Raw genomic sequence first — 20,602 nt, 5'->3', positions numbered from 1 at the left:
TTTAATCTTGATTGGCTGAAAATTGAATGAGTAACAAAATTTTTAGAATATTGAAGTTGTCTTACTCACGTAGTCTCATTATTTTTTCTATTTTGAAGAGCCATTCTGAAACCTTTGAAACATTTTCTTTCATTTGTAAAGCCCACTAGAAATCTGCTTGCTATTTATTTAATCTGTGCCCTACCATCTGCCTTCACATAAAAAGCAGTTCCTTCCCATCTCCCTAGAGTGCTCTTCTGTTTGTGTAGATTAAATATTTATTATTCATACTTTAAGTTCCTTGACTTCCATTTCCAGTATGTATCTTTACTCCAGGTTATACACCTACCAGAGTTAGATTCTGAGCAGCATTATTTCTAAATTATCCTTATTTCAAAAAAAACATAAATTCAAGCATATAATTGCTTCTTAGTCATCATCTTTTTAAACATGCGTTATCAACTTCTTTCACTTCATCATTTAAAAATGAATCTATCCTTTTTCAGGACATGAAGTACTTTCTGCCTTCCTTTTCCTTCAAATTGAGTTTAGTGTCTGAGTTCTTTATTTCAACATGCTCAATATTCCTAAACTTAGCTACTCATCTTCCACTTGGTTATTTCCAAATATCACCCCTACAGTCACCAATGGGTATTGTTTCTCCAAGTCTACATTCAGCGTGTCTGTGTGACTGCAGAAAAATGGTCACAAAAGACTTTGGGTCAGCTTTATTAGGGAATCAGCACTAACTACTAATCCCAATATTTTTCTCTGACCAATTTCTACTCTTAGAGATCTTTACTTTTGTAAAATCTGCATCTTGTGCAGAGGAGCTGAAGAAACTGTTAATTTCTTCCCCAAAAATGTACTTAAATTTGTCTCCATCCATTATAGTACAAACAGGACTACTTCAAATCATCCCTTCCTTCTTTTTTAGTCAAATTGTGCTGATTTCCCATTTGGTATTATACTTTCAAATTTTTCTCTCTTCTGTGTTTGTGTAGACCAGAAGTGATTCTCATAGTTTACCTACAATACAAATTCTTCATGCATTCCACATTGTGGCTCCAATTATTGTGCATTAACTCCCCAGTTTAGTTTTAAGGATTTATTAAACAACCTGAGAAGATGGTTTGAAGTGCTAGATTTCTTATCAGCCTTGCACACAGGAGGTCTGTGCAGTTCAGTACTTGTTGTGGGGTCACCCGTGCAAGCCTCCAGCATCACTGTATGTCACCTCCAAGCAAACAAAATAATATGAGTAGAGTAAAACATTTTTGGAAGTTCCAACTTTTATACTAAAATCCAAGGGGCAATTATATACAACTTCTGGAGCTGTATATCCCAAGCTTTGACCTGTTCATGGGCAAGAGAAACCTGGTTTATTTGTTGGGAGCTGTAGAAGACTAAAGTCAGACCACTGCAAAATGGTTGAGAATTTCTTCCTATTATGTCTAGATTTAAGTTAATGTTACCAAGGGAAACATCATGTCAATAATTGGATTTTATCTTATTCATTAAATGGTAATTTAAACTATTTAGATATTTATTTCCTATGTAAATTAAAATTTATTTGCCTATTATCAACGATGGCATTTAACTAAAAACTATTTTTGAAAGAATCTTGTTATTGCATAACCTGTATAGTTTAGAGCACAGAGAGAAAAATGAAATTGAATTTTAATGTAAACAACTGCTTGTTGAAAAGAAGATAAGTTTTATCAACATAGATTAAGTATTTTCTGATACATATTATGGGTGATATGAAATTTTATATGGCCACAAAAATCATTTAGCCATTTATGACTATACTGTCTTCTTTGCAGAAAATACATATTTTAATATCTTGGACACTTTTAAATTCTGGCAATAGAGGACAAAATTTGTAAAAAGAATGAAACATCAAATAACAAAAAAGTGCAAACTGTCAATGAACTTTATGCAATATTTTAAACAAAATTTATGTTTGGTTTCTCTGTTCTTATAATTCTCTTATGTTTTAGGTATGTGTCTAGCTCATTTTACTAGTCATCTATATTTTACATAATCGGGGTGTGAAGAATATGATTGCTCTAGTGTTATTTAATCAACTTGTTTTATTGGAGAGCAATTCTTAGATTGCAGGAAGGCTAAGGAAGATTTTCTTTTTTTTCGTGATAGTAACTGGCCCTAAGTACTTTTGATAATTATCTGGGAAAGCTCAGAAATTGAGCTTTATTTTAGAACTCACCAAACAGTTCACAGGTATGTTGACAGGAAAATCATTTCACCTACCTAGATGTGATTGCTTTGTAATCCTAACTTTTGTCCCATTGCAAGCATGATGAAAAAAATATTGTTAAACATCTTACAATATTGTGGTGACAATTTGTATGAAAATTTATGTTCTTAGGAGAAAGTTTTAAGAGTGTGCCACAACTGATCCAATGTTAAGGTCAAAGAATATGTATTTCTCAGAAATGTTCATGTACTAAATAATATACAGTTTCTCTGAATGAATGTATCTGAATGGATGGAGTTAGAAGAGGCACATGCAGAGTGTTCCATTGCGAGTCAAATGTTTTAAAAATGGTGCAACCACAAAGGAACTTTAACTTGATGGATTTCTGAGTTAGTAATCTCTGCTTCATATTTTGTTAAATCCAATATGCTTTATGAGTTGCGGTAGGCTTTTTGTTTCTAAAATTAGTTCTATTATGCTGTATAACAAATTTAAAATATGATCCCATGGCTTTTTGTTGGATTATTTAAATTCCATATTTTCTCAGAACCTCTACTATATCCTCGGAGTAAGTAGATTACTTGAAAAGCTAAACTGCTACATTAAAAAAAAAAAAAGAAAGAAAAGCTACACTGAAATCAGTGGGTTTTATTATGATAATTCCAGACAATTTCCATGAGCTAATCTAGTTTATCTGTCCCTGTGAGTGATATCTATAAATCCCCACCCAAATAAGTAAATATTTCTATTGAAAGAGATTCATCTGGCACGAATTCATCTTTTCTCTTTACCAACTGCAATAGAGGAAAAAGCTAGTATGTGGCTAGGAGACAACAGAAATAAAACTCCTTTGCCCTTTCTCTTGTTCTGCTTACCAGTGAATACTTAAAAAGTAAAACATAATTATTGTATGTATTAAAATTAAAAAATTCTGGACCTATAGTATACAAAAGTCTTGTTTTGCCAGATTAAGTAGTAAAAATTGGAGTTTAGACACTGCTAGTAATTTTCACCTAACCATGGGTGAGAACTACAATCCAGATAATCTGATTTGTTTATCAGATTTTTTATCAGATTAAATTGCTGTTTCTTTAGAGTGGGGCACTCACAGATGGCTTAAAATTGTGTTTAATAGTCTGAAAAATATCCCTAAATTATTACTTCTATTTGTAAATTAATCTAGGCCTGGTCTGGGGCAAAAAACAAAAAAAAAAGTGTTTTTTGTAGAGTTGCTTGACTTTCTCCCGTGATATACTAGAGGTGGGAAAATGTGGCCATGCATGTTTGAGAGTGGATCATTTTTCAAGAAACAGACTTGCTGGTCAACTCTTAGAACTGTCCTCGGCCTGGTCATGCTTTTGGACACAGTGAGTATGTGTGTCATGGTGCAGTTTTTTTAAAGCACCATATCTTTCTCATATCTGAGCTCTCATACATCTGAAATGATGCTCTTGTTTTATTCCATGCCTTTCTTTGGATTGAAATGTATCCATTAACTTGTGTGTGCTTTTCTTTTTCATCCATCCTTCTCCATCTCATGAAAAGCACATCTGGGTAAGTTGAATCACAATGGCTGCTGAACATGATTACTTTCAGCACTATCCTCCTTTTGTTTTATCTTCAGTATTTCTCTTTTCAGTTATAACACAAGCTGCACTGCCTCTGACAAAAATGAAAATCCTAAAGAACATTCATTTCTACCCTATTAAACAAATCATTGGTTCAGAGAAATTTTCACATTCAAAATTATTTTTCTTGGACTTAAAGACATACTTATTTCTCCAATTCTATTAGACATATGTCAAATGATGTCTGACTGCACCCCCCACACACACACACACCTCCCATTCTCAAGTTATTTCTTGAAGAATTAATGTGGCACTCAGTAAGACCTAAGAAATAGTTAAAGGTCACTTTGGTAATTTTGACCACGTACTTAACTGAATCTGCTCGTATTCCCTACTGCCCTATAGCTCTCTGCCAGCACTATATCCAAAAGACACATGTACAGTTATCTTAATTAAACGATATAGACAGGATTCAATGCTGGGTTTACCTGTGTAGTGGAACTTTTAAAACTGGATTTCAAAGTCAATCTGTGGTGTGAACTAAGTCTTCTGTTTTCTGTGTTTTTTATCTTTCTGAATATATGGTTATATTTTTAGAGTTCAAGCTCTAAAAAACTCTCAAGTGTTTAGATTGTACTTATAAAATTCTTATCCTGCTCTTTCAACTAAAATTGGAATATTTTATTCCTAAAAACATTTAGGTTTCAAATTAAAGCATTTATGTGTAACATAATTAAAACATTTTTATTGGTATATAAAGGGATGAGCTCATTAAATTTTATTTGTTATTAGTTTTAATTGAAGTCACTGCATTATAGCATTATAGAAATTGTAGGTGTGTCTCATTGGAAATCTGTGTGTGTACATTAAGTTATCCAAGAAAAGCATATTTCTATCTTTTCCTTTACATATAGCCCCTGATTTCCTATTTTTCTTCCTTCATTCCCTCTTCCTCTGTGGTAAGCACTAACTAATAATATAGTCTAATAGCTCATTTTTTTACTTACTTTGTTTTTTCTATGTACTACATATGAGCAAAATTATATGGAGTTTGTCTTTTTTCCATCAGGCTTATTTCACTGAGAATAATATCCTTTGGGTCTGTCCATATTGCTGAGAATGACAGGCTTTCATTTTTTGTTGTTATATAATATTCCCTGGAATAGCTTCTTTATTCAACTACAATACAGTTATGTTGTTTCCAGTTCTGGGCTATTTTAAGCAATACAGGAAACATGGGAGTGCATATATCTCTTTGAGTTAGTATTTTGTATTGTTAGAATAAGCTGATTAAAATTCATTGTTTTTAGAAAGTTTGGGCTTAAATTCTTATGCTCTGGCTAGAATGCCTGGTTAGAATTATCCTTTTAAATTTAAACCAATATCATTTTAAATAAATTTAATAAATCTGATGCTCCAGAATTCATTTCCACATATTATCTAGAAAGCTATAAAAATGTATAGATTCAAGATCATAAATTTATGCTACTATTTAGCTAATTAATATGGTTGGTATTTGCTGCACTTGTTTTACTCCACTTTCAAGTTACATTTGTTATTACTACTTATTTAGTAATGCAGTGTTTATATCACAAATTATTCCAGTTTTTGATATTAAGGAAAATTTTATTAAAATGGTTCTAATATACAATCCGGGTTACTTGGGGAGAACAAATAGTTTTGTCACATATGTACTTTATATTCTTTGATTAAATCATTATTCTGCATATCAGGGTTGGAGTGATAGCACAGCAGTAGGGCATTTGCCTTGCGTGCAGTCAGCCCTGCCAAGCCGGGTTCGATTCCTCCACCCCTCTCGGAGAGCCCGGGAAGCTACTGAGAGTATCTCACCCGCACAGTAAAGCCTGGCAAGCTCCCCGTGATGTATTCAATATGCCAAACTCAGTAACAACAAGTCTCAAAATGGAGACGTTACTGGGCCCGCTCGAGCAAATCAATGAACAATGGGAGGACAGTGTTTGTTTTGATGGTGGACAGTTCTGCATATCAGATTTTTAAAGCATTTTTATGTCATCTAGAAATTTTGGTTTTATATTTCTAATGACTTTTTTATGTTTTATAAGGAAAATAATCCCAGTAACTAGAACCTTACTCTCTAATTCCTTCTTTCATGAAATGATGGAAAAACAGTGAATGAATGAATGAATGATGAGTTGCCATAATAGACTCCATGAAATCAATATATTAGATTAATAAAAACAAATATTTTTGCTCCTGAAACTGAATATTTTAGATTCTTAAAATTATTTTTTAGTGGTTTCAATAGAAGAATGTAGTGTCAGGAGGTGACATGGGAAGATCTAATACAGAAAAAAACACTGCATTAAGGGTCAAAACATAAGAATTTAAGCCCAAACATTCTCATTTGTTTCCCTTCCATACTTGAGTAAATGACTTTGATTCTCTGAAATTACTATCAGCTTCTCAATTTTCATGAGTCTAAGAAAATGTATAAGCCCAGAAGCATGCAAATTATAGTTTGTTTCAAATCTGAATTAAAGAAGGCTCATAATTAGATGAACTGCTGAAACAGTCTAGTCTAAATGACATCTACTACCCTAGAAAATTACTCTTTCCTCTTACAAGCCCCTAATTTAACATTAAAAAGGAACTTAGAAGACAAGATCACAGTGTCTTGAAAAATCGATTTTTTAATAAAAAGTAATAGAGAAACCTCAGTTTTCCAAATACAGTATGGGTAATTGTGCTACTCCATCACATTTACGTGTATGTTTATACTCTTCAAATGCTTGTGAAATCGGTTACATTCAAAATAATGTAAGGAACTAAATTATGAAAATCTCAACTAATTTACTTTTTTTCTGATACAATCCTCTCCATTTTTTTCTTAAAGAAAAAAAATTAATGAATTGAACTTTGGCTTTAATATAAAATAGCTTATTTTAAGCAAGCCAGAGCAAACTTCTGAAATCTAAATACAGCATTCCTTATATACATAATAGATTCATTATTTGTGAAAATGTGCCATAGTTGGATACACAAGCATGCATGCATTTGCCTTGCACACAGGCAGAACCATGGTATGCTTTTTTTTGCTTTTAAAAATCAAGTCAATTAGTGATAGATTTAAAAATTTGATTTTGTGGAGCTAAATATGTATACTTATATAGTCAATGTTCTGAAGCAACTGATTAGTATTTGCGACACATTTTGGTTTAGAAAAATTATGTTAAGACACATTTTCAGCTGTACATGTTAAAATATTGGATGGTAACATATTTTGCTCACACTTACTGACCATAATTTAAATCACTTTCAAATATGTAATTTTTATAAATTGATAAAAATACAGGCATCTGAATCACAGAATTAGAGCCCTATATTTGGCTGAAATCTGAGTAGAATATAGCCCATTTGCCTTTTGACTTGAATTGTAATAGATCACAAACATTTTATAATTAATAGTGTTATGAAGCCTAACTAAATTTACTGTTATTAGTATGCAAGAATTTAGTCTCTGCTGTAAATTATTAATAAGATAATTCCATTGTCAAATTATTTTGACTTATCATCTTAGCTCTTATCAAATCATATATTTTTCTGCTGTTTTTATCAATAAATACTTTGCATGTGCTTCAGGAAATAAATAACCCATAGAGATTAGTTTATCACTTAGAGAATTACTTTTCATTTTAGTTACTTCCATTGAATTTAAACAAATTTACAACAAATTCAGCTATTTCATTCTTATTAAATACATGAGTCTAACCTTCCTCTGGCTAAGATGAAGACCACAATATTAATAAAAAAGGAAATAAAAACCACAGAATCTTGTAACGTTGCCTATTTTTAACATGTGTAAGTGAAGGGTTAACTATTATCTAAAAGAAATAAATAAACCACTTTTAAATATAATTGAAACAAGAAAAATGAATCTATTATTCCATTTAATACTATTAAAAATGTGGTGCTATTATCTTCCTTTCTCTGTTATAAAACATTTAGGGAGGTTAATTAGCTTAAGGACAAGGGTAGAGGGTAGAAAACTGACTCTGTAATTAGGATGTTAAGACACAAATTCTGGCCCTTCAGTCTCTGGCTCTATGAGTCCAAGGTGTCTATTACATTACAATAAGTTATCAACAGTATCAATAAATTCCTTATTGGGCCATTATAAAGGTAAAATTTTATGTATAAAGCAAAGACTAGTGCTTTACATATTGTTGCAAGTAAATTTTAGAGACTAATTTTTCATTAAGAACCTTTGCTTTTTTCAAACAATAATGTATTTCAAAAAAGTTTGTAGAAGTTTATATTAATAAGAGAGAATAAAATAGAAACCTCTACTTTTGCATGTCAAAAGTTTAGTTACAGCAATTTAATCACTTCCAAAGTTTTAAATTTTAAAGTAATATAATAAGTACAATAACCAAAGTATATACAAGTCATAGTATATGAGTAAAAGAGAGAATTAATTCTTTTCAAAAGAAGTCTTGAATCATAACAGGAAGGATAATGTAAGATCTTGTCCTTGCCATTATGATGCAAACAGTGGGTTTCAAGACAGGTGATGAAAAAATTTGCAAAAAAGCAAATGCATCTTATACACTTGTGAAAGGTACCACAGAATGAGCTATGTGGAAAAAAGTAAAGGCATTTATACAGTTGTGAACGGTACCACAGAAAGACTAATTATATTTGTCTAATAGCAAATAGTGTGTTTGAATTGAGGAAGCTCTGAAGATAGCTAGAACAAGGTCACTAATGAACTCTTCAGTCATGCTAAGACATTTTATATTTATTTTCTTATTACCTTGGTTTTGGACTACACCTGGCACTGCTCAGTGCTTATTCCTGACTCTGTGCTCAGGGATTGCTCCTAGCATGCTAAACATCTACATGCATGTTTCAGGCCCTTTGTTCAGTTCCCAATGCTATCTGACCCCCAGCACCACCAAGCCCCAAGCATAGCTGTGCAGAGCAGAGCTCTAAGTTGTCAGATCTTCATCAGTGAGCCTAGCATTACTGGGAGTATCCCCTCTATACTACTCCCAGGCCTGCTGGAATGGTACCTATAGAAAGGAAGGGGGGATAGAAGGATGGAAGGAAGGGCTGAAGAAAGGGGTAGTTAAACTCGCCCTAGGGTCAGGAGAAAGATTTGCTTCAGAAAGTGAAGGTGGGAGCAATAATAAAATTTGGCTTAGGGCCCAGAGAAAGATGGCTTCAGAAAGCAAGAATGCATGTATTTTTCTGTTTAGGGTAGTGTGTATCACAAATCACGCATCTGGGAACCCAGATCACTCCCATGGTTAGTGTGGACCTGAGGGTTCAGAGCTTGGGCTCTGAAATGCAGCACTTGATGTTAGCCTTGTGGTACCCCCAAGGAATTTATATGAGCTGTAGCCCTTGAGCCATCTCACAACCCAGATGTGCTAGATTTCCATGTGACTTAATAATCAAGACATAATTTGGAGACAAGGCAGATAGGTATGTGTACATACTTTACAGCACATTTGAGATCTATCTTACAAAGAGGAGGCTAAGAGTATATGCAATGTTTCTCTGGGTATGTCCAAGAATTTCTTGATACAGTAGATACTGCCCAAAGATTAAAAAATACAAGTCTGGAATTATTGTAGTACAGCACATAATGCTGTACAAATCCATCCATATATTCCTACTCTGGCCATTTTCTCTAGAGTTTCAGTGTTTTGGTTCAAAGGCCTTAATTTGTAATTTAGCCCTGCTACTTGTAGACCAGAGAGCAAAATCTGTCAGAATAGAGCTCCCTTATCATCAATGCACACTCTTAAGAAAATTAAACTATAATGAGACTTTGTCATTTGTAATTTGAACAAAACAAAAAGAAAAAAGTTTTCTGGAGTCAGGTTGCACAATGATTTTCAAAACAATTATATGATTAAATTTCTGTTCAAACATATAATAGAATTATTTTAATTCACCAGATTGCCTCCAAACCATATTCTTGTCAGTGATCCTAAAGCAAGCAAGTCTCTTCAGATGAGCTATAATGGATCCCATTCTGAAAAATTATTCAAAAGAAGGTTAGGTCTGAGAAAAAATTTATTCTTTGAAAAAGAAAAACGAACTGCTATGGGATACAATTTCCAGAACCTAGATGTGCCTACATATAAGCACCGATTGGCATCACAGTTCACAGCTAGTGGCTAGCTACTTAGTGCCTGATCTTATTCTAGCTTCAAATAAGTCTCTGAACAGAATGCACACACACGTGGGCTTAGATCCTTTGGAAATACTTTAGAATGAAATAAATCTTAATCTATGTTAAAAAGAAAAGTGTGAAGGGGCAAACATAGCAAACTGTGGGAAAAATGAATGATGGAGGTTGTGGGATGGAAGGGGAAGACTTTCATTCAGAAGGGGACAATGAGTAAATATTTAAAATAAGTAAGGGAGTGGATCATGCTGAGATACAGGAGTGAGCATTTGGGAGAAGTAAACAGAAGATATAAAAGTCCTTAAGCAGAGTTTTGTAACTCTTCACTGTCAGGTCAGGTGACTACTGGAATAGGAAGGAGACAGTGGAGTAGGATGTGGAGAGTTAAGTCTGGGAGTTAAGAAAAGGAAAATGATGCTAGCAGTGCTTTGGCTTCTGATCTTTGTGAGAAGGGAATGATTGAAGGGTTAAGAGCAAAAAGAGGACCTTATATGACTGCATGGAGAGATAGAGAAGGTTTAAGTTGATTTCCTTTTACATGAGCAAACTAGGTTTGATCCCCAACACAGCATATGATTCTGGAGCATCACAAGAAATGGTCTGTCAGCACAGAGTCAGGAGTAATCCTGGGAAACTATTCAGTGTAGTCCACAAACAAACAAAAATATGGCCTCTATAAGACACATAAGTCGCTAGCAAGTTACATGATTTCTGGTTATTGAGTGCATATTTACATATCCAACTAATCCTCTTAATACCACTCACCTGTTACCATAACAGGGAGAGTTTATATTTGTCTAGCAGATACCATGGAAAACTCTTAACTGTCTTCAGCTCTATCAGAGTCTTAATTTTTCTTGCTCATAGCCCCTGTGTTACCCTCACTCCACTCCTCTTCCTTTAGGACTTATCCTACTTTAAATACAATTACATGCCCTTCTTCCCTATTTTGTAAAGTCAGCAAAGTCGTTGCTGGTTCCAAACGCTTTTCAAATTGTTTTCATTGCTGTTAACTTTTTGAACATTTCCACACTCAATGTGCATTTTAGCATTGATTTGTGTACCATAATATGTTTTCCAAAATTTTACGTGTTTGCATTTTTCTATCTAATCTAGGTACGTGGGTCCATACCTCTATTTCCATAAAAGTCTCAGCTCAAAACCTGTGTTCCATAAAACCTGGTAGTTGACTGTTTAACCCTTCAACATCTTTCTATCAGTATGTTTGTCAAACTAGTCTGCAAATGGTTTGCAACAAAAGTGTGTTATTGAAATCCCAAAGAAATAGTTGATTATACAGCAAATCATTGAGAAACTCCTTCCTCAAGTTTAGGCCTTGGAGTCAGGACCAGCCTAATTGTTGCTGTTTCCTAGGAGCTGAATACCTTATACAGAATTCACCCACATCTCCTTCGATTCATCCTGGAGTGAAAGAGCTGTTGATTTTTATGTTTTCTCACATAAGACTCCACTACTTCAATTTTTGTTTTGCATCCTTGCCTTATCTTAATTATTTTGCTGAACACATATATTCCAAATACAGGAAGGTCTTTGGCTGAAAGAAATGTTTGGAAATCGAGGAGGTAGCTCAAAGGCCTGGAGCACATGGTTTGCTTCTACAAGGCCCCGAGCTTGATCTTCAGTATCATATAACCCCTGAGCTCCATGAATGTCGTTCATGTTGTCCCCAGCACTGAACTGTGTTAGTAGTTCTGGCATTGGCTTCAAGATCTCAGGCAGCACTGGAGAGCTCCCCTCAAAAAACAAATCATTACATGTTTTATCATCTAATTGTTGACACTAGTAAGTAATTAGTTGAATGATAATAAAAAATATTAAAATATTTAATATGGGGTAAATTTTACTATCATTCTATTCGATTTCTAATAGATATTATATTCCTAAATATGAAAGATATATTAAAATATAGCAGTAAATATGTACATTTTTGTCAGGTATGTGTAAGATCAAAGCATACAAAGGCATAGCAATTGCAGCTTCTAATATAGTTCAGACCAATTACAGAGATAGCTATTTGAGTTTCAGCGAAAGATGTATTTGCTGTTTAAGTAATTGAAAAACTCTCAAGCTAGTTTTGTAAATGGATGTTTTAAAAAGTTAGTAGTCAAAGCAATGATCATAGGTGCATTTATTGGAGCTCTGATGTCTTTTTGTTACAGTTATTTGTTGTCACTGAGGTTTCTACTTTCATTAAAAACAGTATTTGTTATAAGTGAAAATGTGTTTTACTGAATTTTACACACAATACTGCTTTGAAGTCATGTAAATCATTCTTTCTTAGAATTATCTGTAAATAAAAGTAATCTTGTAATCCAGACAAAGAACTAACTTCTTAGGTAGCCATCTAGAAAATAAAATATATCAGTTGAATAAGGTTAAATGACCAAATTTATCTTATGCCCCTATAGAAAGCATATCTTTCTACCTTTGAAATGGTTTTGGCATATGAACACAGCAGATAGGAAAAAGTCACATTTAGCTAATATATAATTTAATATACATATGTGTGCATTTTATCATTAAAGGAATAATATATTTGCTAGCAATAAAATTCAGTTACTTAGTCCATTATCATTTAATTTTTGAATTTAGTGACTAAATGTTGGGGAAAATTCATTTTAGGTATTATATTTCACAACCAGTGTTATTAATGCATGTGTTTTACTCAAGGAAGATGGAATTCTGTTAGTCTATATCATCTTATTAAAAGCTTGCAAAAGATATTTTTTAAAATATTGTCATTGAATCATCTTTTTTCTGTATTGTCTAACAATCTTTACTATATACTTCAGGCATGAACTTCTAGAAGAAGCTCGAAGGAAGGGATTACCTTTTGCCCAATGGGATGGACCCACTGTGGTTGCATGGTTAGAGGTAAGAGCACTACACTTGAATTGTCTTAATTAATTCACCAGTAAACGCAGTTTCTTTTAGAGGCATGCTAAAACCAATTCCTATAGACTTAACTATCCAGCAGCCTGGATTATCTAATAAAATGCATATTTAGTTAGTGACCTGTGTGCATTCCTATAATTTTATTCTATTGCTTTCTTGATCATGGCAGAAGGAAATATCCAGTAGGTTGAATGAAAGTTTCTCTAATATCCAATATTTTCATATTTACATGAGAATAAAAAAATGTAAGGTAGTCTTTCTCTTGCTATAGTGAAACGTCTGTCCCAGCCCAACAGTCCATGTGATCCAGAATATTTTGACAATTATTTACTTAGAGAATAGTTCCTTTACTTAAACTTAAATTCCACATCCCATTTCTTTAAGCTGAGTAGCTAACTAGATTTAGGTACTTGAAATAGGGTCTGGAAAGCTAGAACAGGGGGTAAGATGCTTGCCCTGCATGTGGCTGACCCAAGTTCTATTCGAAGCACCCCATAGACTCCCCGAACTGCAGCAGAAATCTTCCCTAAGCAAAAAGCCAGAAGTAAGTCATGAGGACAACATGGCATGTCTCCCAAAATAACAAAACAACAACAAATAGGTACTTGAAACAGAACAGAAGAAAAGTCAGGTTTTCATCTGTTTTAATTTTACAAGCATAATAAAACACGAGTTCATTCAGCATGGCTTATGTAACTCACAGTCTGGCAAAGTAAAGCGATACCTGAGCCAGGTAAAGGATAGAGAAATAGAGTGAAGGAGAAATAGCCCAGCACAGGGCCCTCTGAGTGGTGTTCTTCCTATCGGCGGTCGTCACTGCTGCTCTCATTCTTTCATGGGGGCTGAGAACTACAAGGATATTCCAGAGTCAGAGCAAAGAATGGTCTAGAGGCTTTTCAGGCCTGACAAAAGCAATCAGCATGGATTGTTTTAAGTCATTTGGAATTAGAAAACACACTCAAGTCATTAGCATTTCATACTCAGACCAAAGATTTTAATTAATGAGAAAACTTTAGAAACTCATTTCTGTTTGAAAATATCCCTCATACGTAGACCTATGAAACATGCTTGGCTTTGTATTTTTCCCTTAGACTGTATATGAGAAGTCTATATCTTGCATTATTTTATTCCATCAGGAATTTTTAGCATATAGAGGATCAGAGTTGCTTCTGCTAAACATATTTTTTAAATGACTATAGTTTAAAAATCAATTAAAAGACAATATGCCGAAGAATGAACACCTCCAAACTGACAGCAGTTCTTTGTTCAGTTCCAATTCCATATAATGAGTTGCAGTTCATAGGAGTTAGACGCTGTTTTAGCAAGTGATGAACAGATCCTTCAGATTTAAAAAGACACATTTTATGACATTAAGGGGTGAGGAAATGACAAGCAGTGAAGTTTGTGCTAATTAAAACTATCCTGAGTACACAGAAATTGCTCATCATGTGCTTCCTAAAGTGACTCAAATTATAAAGTAAAATAAACAAGATGAATGAGTTGGGTTATCCAGTGAAACAGAACTCTTAACTTTCACCTCCTGTGGCACCTTCTAAAGTGCACAGCCTGCTAAGAATGTGTGGAGAAGTAATTCTGATGCTTCATACATACTGTTTATCCATATCTCAAAATTTTAAAAGTGTAATGTGTGATGTTACTGTTAACTTTCAGCAAGCATTTGGAAGGGAAAATCATTAAGGCCCAGCATATTTACTAGGTCTTTAGTACCTTTTTTTCAAAATATATTGAGTTCTTTTTATAAACAAATTTGCTCTATAAACTAGAAAATTAAATTTTGTAATCCGAATGATGTCTGTCAAGGCACCATGAAGTTTTTTGCTGAATCGCACAGTGGTAGGGCGTTTGCCTTGCATGCAGCCAACATGGTCGACCCAAGTTTGATTCCTCTGCCCCTCTCGGAGAGCCTGGCAAGCTTCCGAGAGTATCTCGCCCGCACGGCAGAGCCTGGCAAGCTCCCTGTGACGCATTCGATATGCCAAACACAATAACAACAAAGTCTCCAATGGAGACGTTACTGGGCCCGCTCGAGCAAATCGATGAACAACGGGAGGACCGTAACCGTGACCTTGTAGACAAATGTATAAACTCTTTAATCACACTCTATACATCAAATCTCTTAGTGAGATCTCAAACTGCCCTGACTCAAAGATTTAACTTTGTTGCGGCTGTAAGTTAATGCAATGAGTTAAGTTAATGCAATGAGTTAGGAACTTGCCTTGTGTACAGCTGACCTAGCTTCGATTCCTGTACCGCATGTAGTCCCCTGAGCACAGCCAGGAGTGATTCCTGAGCACAGAGTCAGGAGTATGCCCTTAGCATTGTTATGTGTGGCCAAAAGCAAACAAATAGAAAGACTGAATTTTGTATTTTTCCTTAAAGCAACCAGTAGTCTTTTAGTGTGAATTTTTTTTTAAAGTAAAATGTAGCACTGTAGCACTGTCCTCCCACTGTTCATTGATTTGCTCTGGATGGCACCAGTAACATCTCTATTGTGAGACTTGTTGTTACTGTTTTTTGCATATCGAATATGCCACGGGGACCTTGCCAGGTCTGCCATGCAGGTGGGATACTCTCAGTAGCTTGCCTGGCTCTCTGAGAGGGACAGAGGAATCGAACCCGGGTTGGCTGTATGCAAGGCAAATGCCCTACCTGCTATGCTATCATATCTGTATTAATTTTCAATGAATAATTGAAAAATAATATTGAACTAATTAATTTATCTTATTAATTCATAACTTCTGTGAATCAGGAAACTGGTTCTATCTAAACCCCAGCCTCTTTTCAGGCTGTCTTACATGGTTACAATAAAAGTCTCATGGTTAGATCCCTAATGCATCAGGTAGGGCATTTGCTTTGCACATAGCTGACTCAGATTTGATACCCAGAACTCCATGTCACTGTCACTGTCACTGTCACTGTCCTCCCGTTGTTCATCGTTTTGCTCGAGCGGGCCCAGTAACGTCTCCATCGTGAGACTTGTTGTTACTGTGTTTGGCATATCGAGTACATCACGGGGTAGCTTGCCAGGCTCTGCCGTGCGGGCGAGATACTCTTGGTAGCTTGCCGGTCTCTCCGAGAGGGGCGGAAGAATCGAACTCGGGTCGGCCATGTTGGCTGCGTGCAAGGCAAACGCCCTACTGCTGTGCTATCGCTCCAGCCCATATTATATATAATTATGTATAAATATATATTATTTTATATAAATTCACCAATTCCCCTATCTTCTCACCCAAAAAAATCTCTAGTGGGAAGTCAAAGAGATAGTACAAAGGTCAAGGTACCTGCCTATCAAGCAGCTGTCCCTGGTTAAATCCCCGATGCCACCAGTAGTCCTCCACAGAGCAATGCCAGGAGTGATCTCCAAACTAAGAGCCAGAGTAAGACCTGAGCATTGTCAGATGTGGCCCAAGCCCTACCCCTGACCCCAAAGCAAAACCCTTCAGGCTATGAAGGTCTGACTACTCTGCACAATGGCCAAGAATCACTGAGATATAAATTTTCTCTTCTTTGGGTTAAACCTTGAGAAGCCAGTTGTAGAAAGTTTGTCCAACACCTTCAATTGACACTCTAAACATCACCCAAAAATAAATTAAAAATGAAGGGCCAGAGCAATAGTATAACAAGTAGTGCGTTTGCCTTGCATGCAGTCAGTCTGGGTTTGATCCCCAGCATCCTATATGGTCCCCCAAGCATCACCAGGAATGAAACCTGAGCTCAGAGGCAGGAGAAACCAAGGAGCATCACCGGTGTGACCGAAAATTAAGAACCTCTAAGGATAAACCTTGAAGACTTTGTAAATAAAATTCAGAGTTTTAATAAAGACTAAGAAAGGGCAGGTAGGGGGATTATGGAGGTAACACATAAGGCTTACAAGCACTAAAGCCCCTGGTTTAATACAGCCCCCTGAGCAACATATCACTAGACCCATGCACTTAATAGTACCAGACCAACGATTGCCAAAAGTAGTCCTCAGAGCACTGTTTAAAGAATACCCCTCAAAAAGAAAGGGAAGTATAGCAACAAATAACTTGTAACACAGTTATGTTTAATCAGCCATGTTTTATGACACATACCTTTATATCCTTAAAGATTAACAATGCAATAAAAAATAACTCTATATACCAAGTGAAAAAAAAATTAACAATCCACCCAGAAACCCTCCTGTTTAAACAGAAGATGTACATCAGAGGTCAGAGAGATAGTTCCACAGGTAAGGTGCTTGCCTTGCATGCAGCTGACCTGAGTTCGGTCTCCAACACCACATATGGTCCCCCAAGCCCCACGAAGATTGATTCCTAACTCCTGAGCACAGCCATCAGCACCACCACCACCACCACCCCTCCCAAAAAAAGATGAGAGATATACAGTAGACACTCTTGCAGGAGAGTATTAGAGAAAATCCAAGATCAATCCAGAAAAATTGGATTTTGGGGGGAAAAGGAAAAGAAAAAACACGAACTCCACATGAAGGAGGGCCAGGTTCCACCTCTGGTACCACCAACTTTCCTCCAGTGCACCACAAGGAGCAAGCCCTGGGCACCAGAATGTGGCACAAAAAGAAAGTATCCATTTGTAGACTGAAAAGAATCTAATCAATAATCCCTCTAAGGGAAATGCACTAAGGCTCTGAAAGTATGGTTCCTGGAGGAAAGGAAGAAGTATGGGAATCCTTATCACTAGGAACTTATCAGAAATATAAATTATTTAGCCCCACAGGGCCCAGAAATCTGTATGTTATACAGTTTTCCAGGTGACTATGATACTCCCTAAAGTTTGAAACTTGCTAAGGTATAAGCACTTGCACACTATTAAGATCCTCACAGTTTTGAATCCCCAACCACCAGCATCTCAATGTAAAGTTTATCGGGGTTACTATGCTCTTAGCTGAAACAAAGATCCCCTGCATCCAAGATACCGAGAAAAATTCTGAAACATAGTGCACTGTTTAATAAATGCTTGTTGAATGAACTCCATATTGTACCTCAAACCCGCTAGTAGTGATCCCTGAGCACAAAACCCAGAATAAGCCCTGAGTACCTCTTGGTATGTTTATGATCCCTAACTCTCCCCCCACCCCCAAAATAAAAAAGATGCCTTAATCATGGCAGAATTTATCTCAAAACTTATTTTCAAAGAACTGACTTCCAAACTGACTTCTTTTTTCACAGTCCTGAGGCACTGACTTGATAAATGTTGCACAGAAGTATCAGAATGTGCCATGTGGCATCTCCATGGACCTCTTTGTAACATGGTAGTTGGTTTTACCTTGAGCATGACTGAGAGAAGACAGGGAGAAGGGATTGTAAGAATGAAACTACCATCTTTTCTTATCTGGAAAGTGAGACCATATTATTTTCAGGATAGTCTACTCTAGAAATAGGTGACTGGGGCTGACCCAGAGGCAGAGGAAAAGATTATACCAGAGCAGAAATACTTGAAGGCTGAGGTCATAGGGAGACCTTAGAAGCTGACTAACCCAAACCTTTGCAATAAGAAAGTTTAATGCCTTCATATTGTATAAATGAAGAAAATAGTGTTGAGCTCTAAAGAAACTGTATGATTCAGCAATGACAGGAATGTAATTAGATCCCAGACATTCTAATTTTTGGTTCAACTTGATTAACATTGCATTTTGTTGATACTTTTTATCTTTTGTATGTTTTAGATTGCTACTAAACAGTTCAATTTGGTGATATAGTTCTTTTTTTTTTCTTTCTCTTACTGTCACAATTGGCCTGGAGTGATAGCACAGTGGGTAGGGTGTTTGCCTTGCATGTGACCGATCCAGGTTCGATTGCTCCGTCCCTCTCAGAGAGCCAGGCAACCTACCGAGAGTATCATGCCCGCATGGTGGAACTTGGAAAGCTCCCCATGGCGTATTTGATATGCCAAAAACTGTAACTACAAGTCTCACAATGGAGACGTTAGTGGTGCCCACTTGAGCAAATCGATTAACAATGGAAGGACATTTAATTCCATACTCTCTTCTTTGCTCAGTCTTTTTTTTTTAAATTTATTTTTTATTAGTGAAACACCATGAGGTACAGTTGTAGATTTACAAATTTTTGTGCTTGGATTTCGGTCATACCATGATCAAATACCCATCCCTCCACCAGTGCCCATTTTCCACCACCAGGATAATATCCCTCCCCCCCATCCTCTCCATCCCCCCCGCTACTGTGGCAGGGCATTCCCTTTTGTTCTCTCTCTCCTTTTGGATGTTGTGATCATTTGCTCAGTCTTTTTATCAGCAAATAGAATGATATTTTTGACATATAAAACCCACAATTAAACATTACACTTAAATATCTTCTATTACCAAAAAGTGGGGGAATGGAGAGAATATTCCAAATTTAAATCTTTTTAAAATATGTGGCTGGAGCGATAGCACAGCGGTAGGGTGTTCGCCTTACAAGCGGCCAACAGGGCCAACCCGAGTTCGATTCCTCTGCCCCTCTCGAAGAGCCCGGCAAGCTACCGAGAGTATTCGATATGCCAAACACAGTAACAACAAAGTCTCCAATGGAGACGTTACTGGGCCTGCTCGAGCAAATCGATGATCAACGGGAGGGCCTTTACGTTTACCTTTACCTAAAATATGTAATTCAGATGCTGTAATACAATGATTGTGAGTTAACATTCACACAGTGTATGCCGGATTCTGCTATGTTCATTCTATTGCTGAATCAATCGCCTGCACAGCAAAGTTGAAAACTCAGAATTCCTCTTTTCTATGGCTTTTCTCATTTTAGCTCTAGCTAAAGTTTTCCAGAGGTTTCCAACTTTAGTCAGTCACATTAGCACCTCATTTCATTTTGAAAGGTATTCTCATATAATCCACACAACTACCACCCCTTAGCTGATGGCTTTAATAAATTACACATCTCTACATTTATTGCCACTGAAGAAAATAAGAATAGCATCTGTTTCATGGGGTTGTGGTAATGAGTTCAGGAATACCAGGCACTTAGAATAATGCCTCACACATAAGAGAGATACTAAAATGTTATGAGCTATGATCATGTCTGTGTATATATGTCTCCCCATCTTACAGCTCTGGTTGGGGATGCCTGCTTGGTATGTGGCAGCCTGCAGAGCCAATGTGAAGAGTGGTGCCATCATGTCTGCTCTCTCAGACACTGAGATCCAGAGAGAAATTGGGATCAGCAATCCTCTGCATCGTTTAAAGCTCCGGTTAGCAATCCAGGAGATGGTTTCCCTGACAAGTCCTTCTGCTCCTCCAACATCCCGAACAGTGAGTCAACTTGTCCTCTTTCCTTATCCAAACACTGAATGAAAAAATAGCAGCTGACTTTCACAGAGCAAACTAATGACAGCGTGCATTTCACTGTCAGCATGAAATTACTCCGAAGAGATTGTGCTTGGTTTTCATTAATGTTGCTGCTGCTACTAATAGTCTTTGACTGAAGAGTTCTGATTCTTGTCAGACTTGAATACTGCCAGTATTCAAGTGTACTGCCAGCATATAACTTGAAACTCATCTTTAAAGTTTAGATTTTTCTTCAAAGCAACATATTTACTTATTTCCTGGTTTATGTTTTTCAGGATGTTTCATCTCTAACTTTTAGTGTAATTCAATGTTTCTAGAAATGAACTGTAAGCATAGTCCTTTTGAAGATGCAACTCTTATTTCCTTAGTTCTTCATCAGTTTTTAATCATTTTGAAAGTATATAAATATATGGTATTTCATAAAT

The 20,602-nt window shown here is 35.9% G+C and overlaps 1 protein-coding gene across 2 annotated transcripts in view; it reads left to right on the top strand.

Annotated features, from left to right (window-relative positions):
* Positions 1-20,602, top strand: part of PPFIA2 (PTPRF interacting protein alpha 2) — a 500,781-nt gene that overhangs the window by 452,777 nt on the left and 27,402 nt on the right. For both annotated transcript variants that reach the window (XM_056114449.1, XM_056114448.1), the window contains 2 exons: positions 12,763-12,844; positions 19,941-20,141. In XM_056114449.1, the coding sequence (XP_055970424.1) occupies positions 12,763-12,844; positions 19,941-20,141 (283 nt within the window). The remainder of the gene's footprint in view (positions 1-12,762; positions 12,845-19,940; positions 20,142-20,602) is intronic.

This window comes from Sorex fumeus, unplaced genomic scaffold, assembly GCF_029834395.1.
Source record: "Sorex fumeus unplaced genomic scaffold, SorFum_2.1 ptg000003l, whole genome shotgun sequence".
NCBI lineage: Eukaryota > Metazoa > Chordata > Mammalia > Eulipotyphla > Soricidae > Sorex > Sorex fumeus.
Note: the sequence above shows the minus strand (reverse complement) of the source record. Positions and strands in the feature narration are given on the sequence as shown.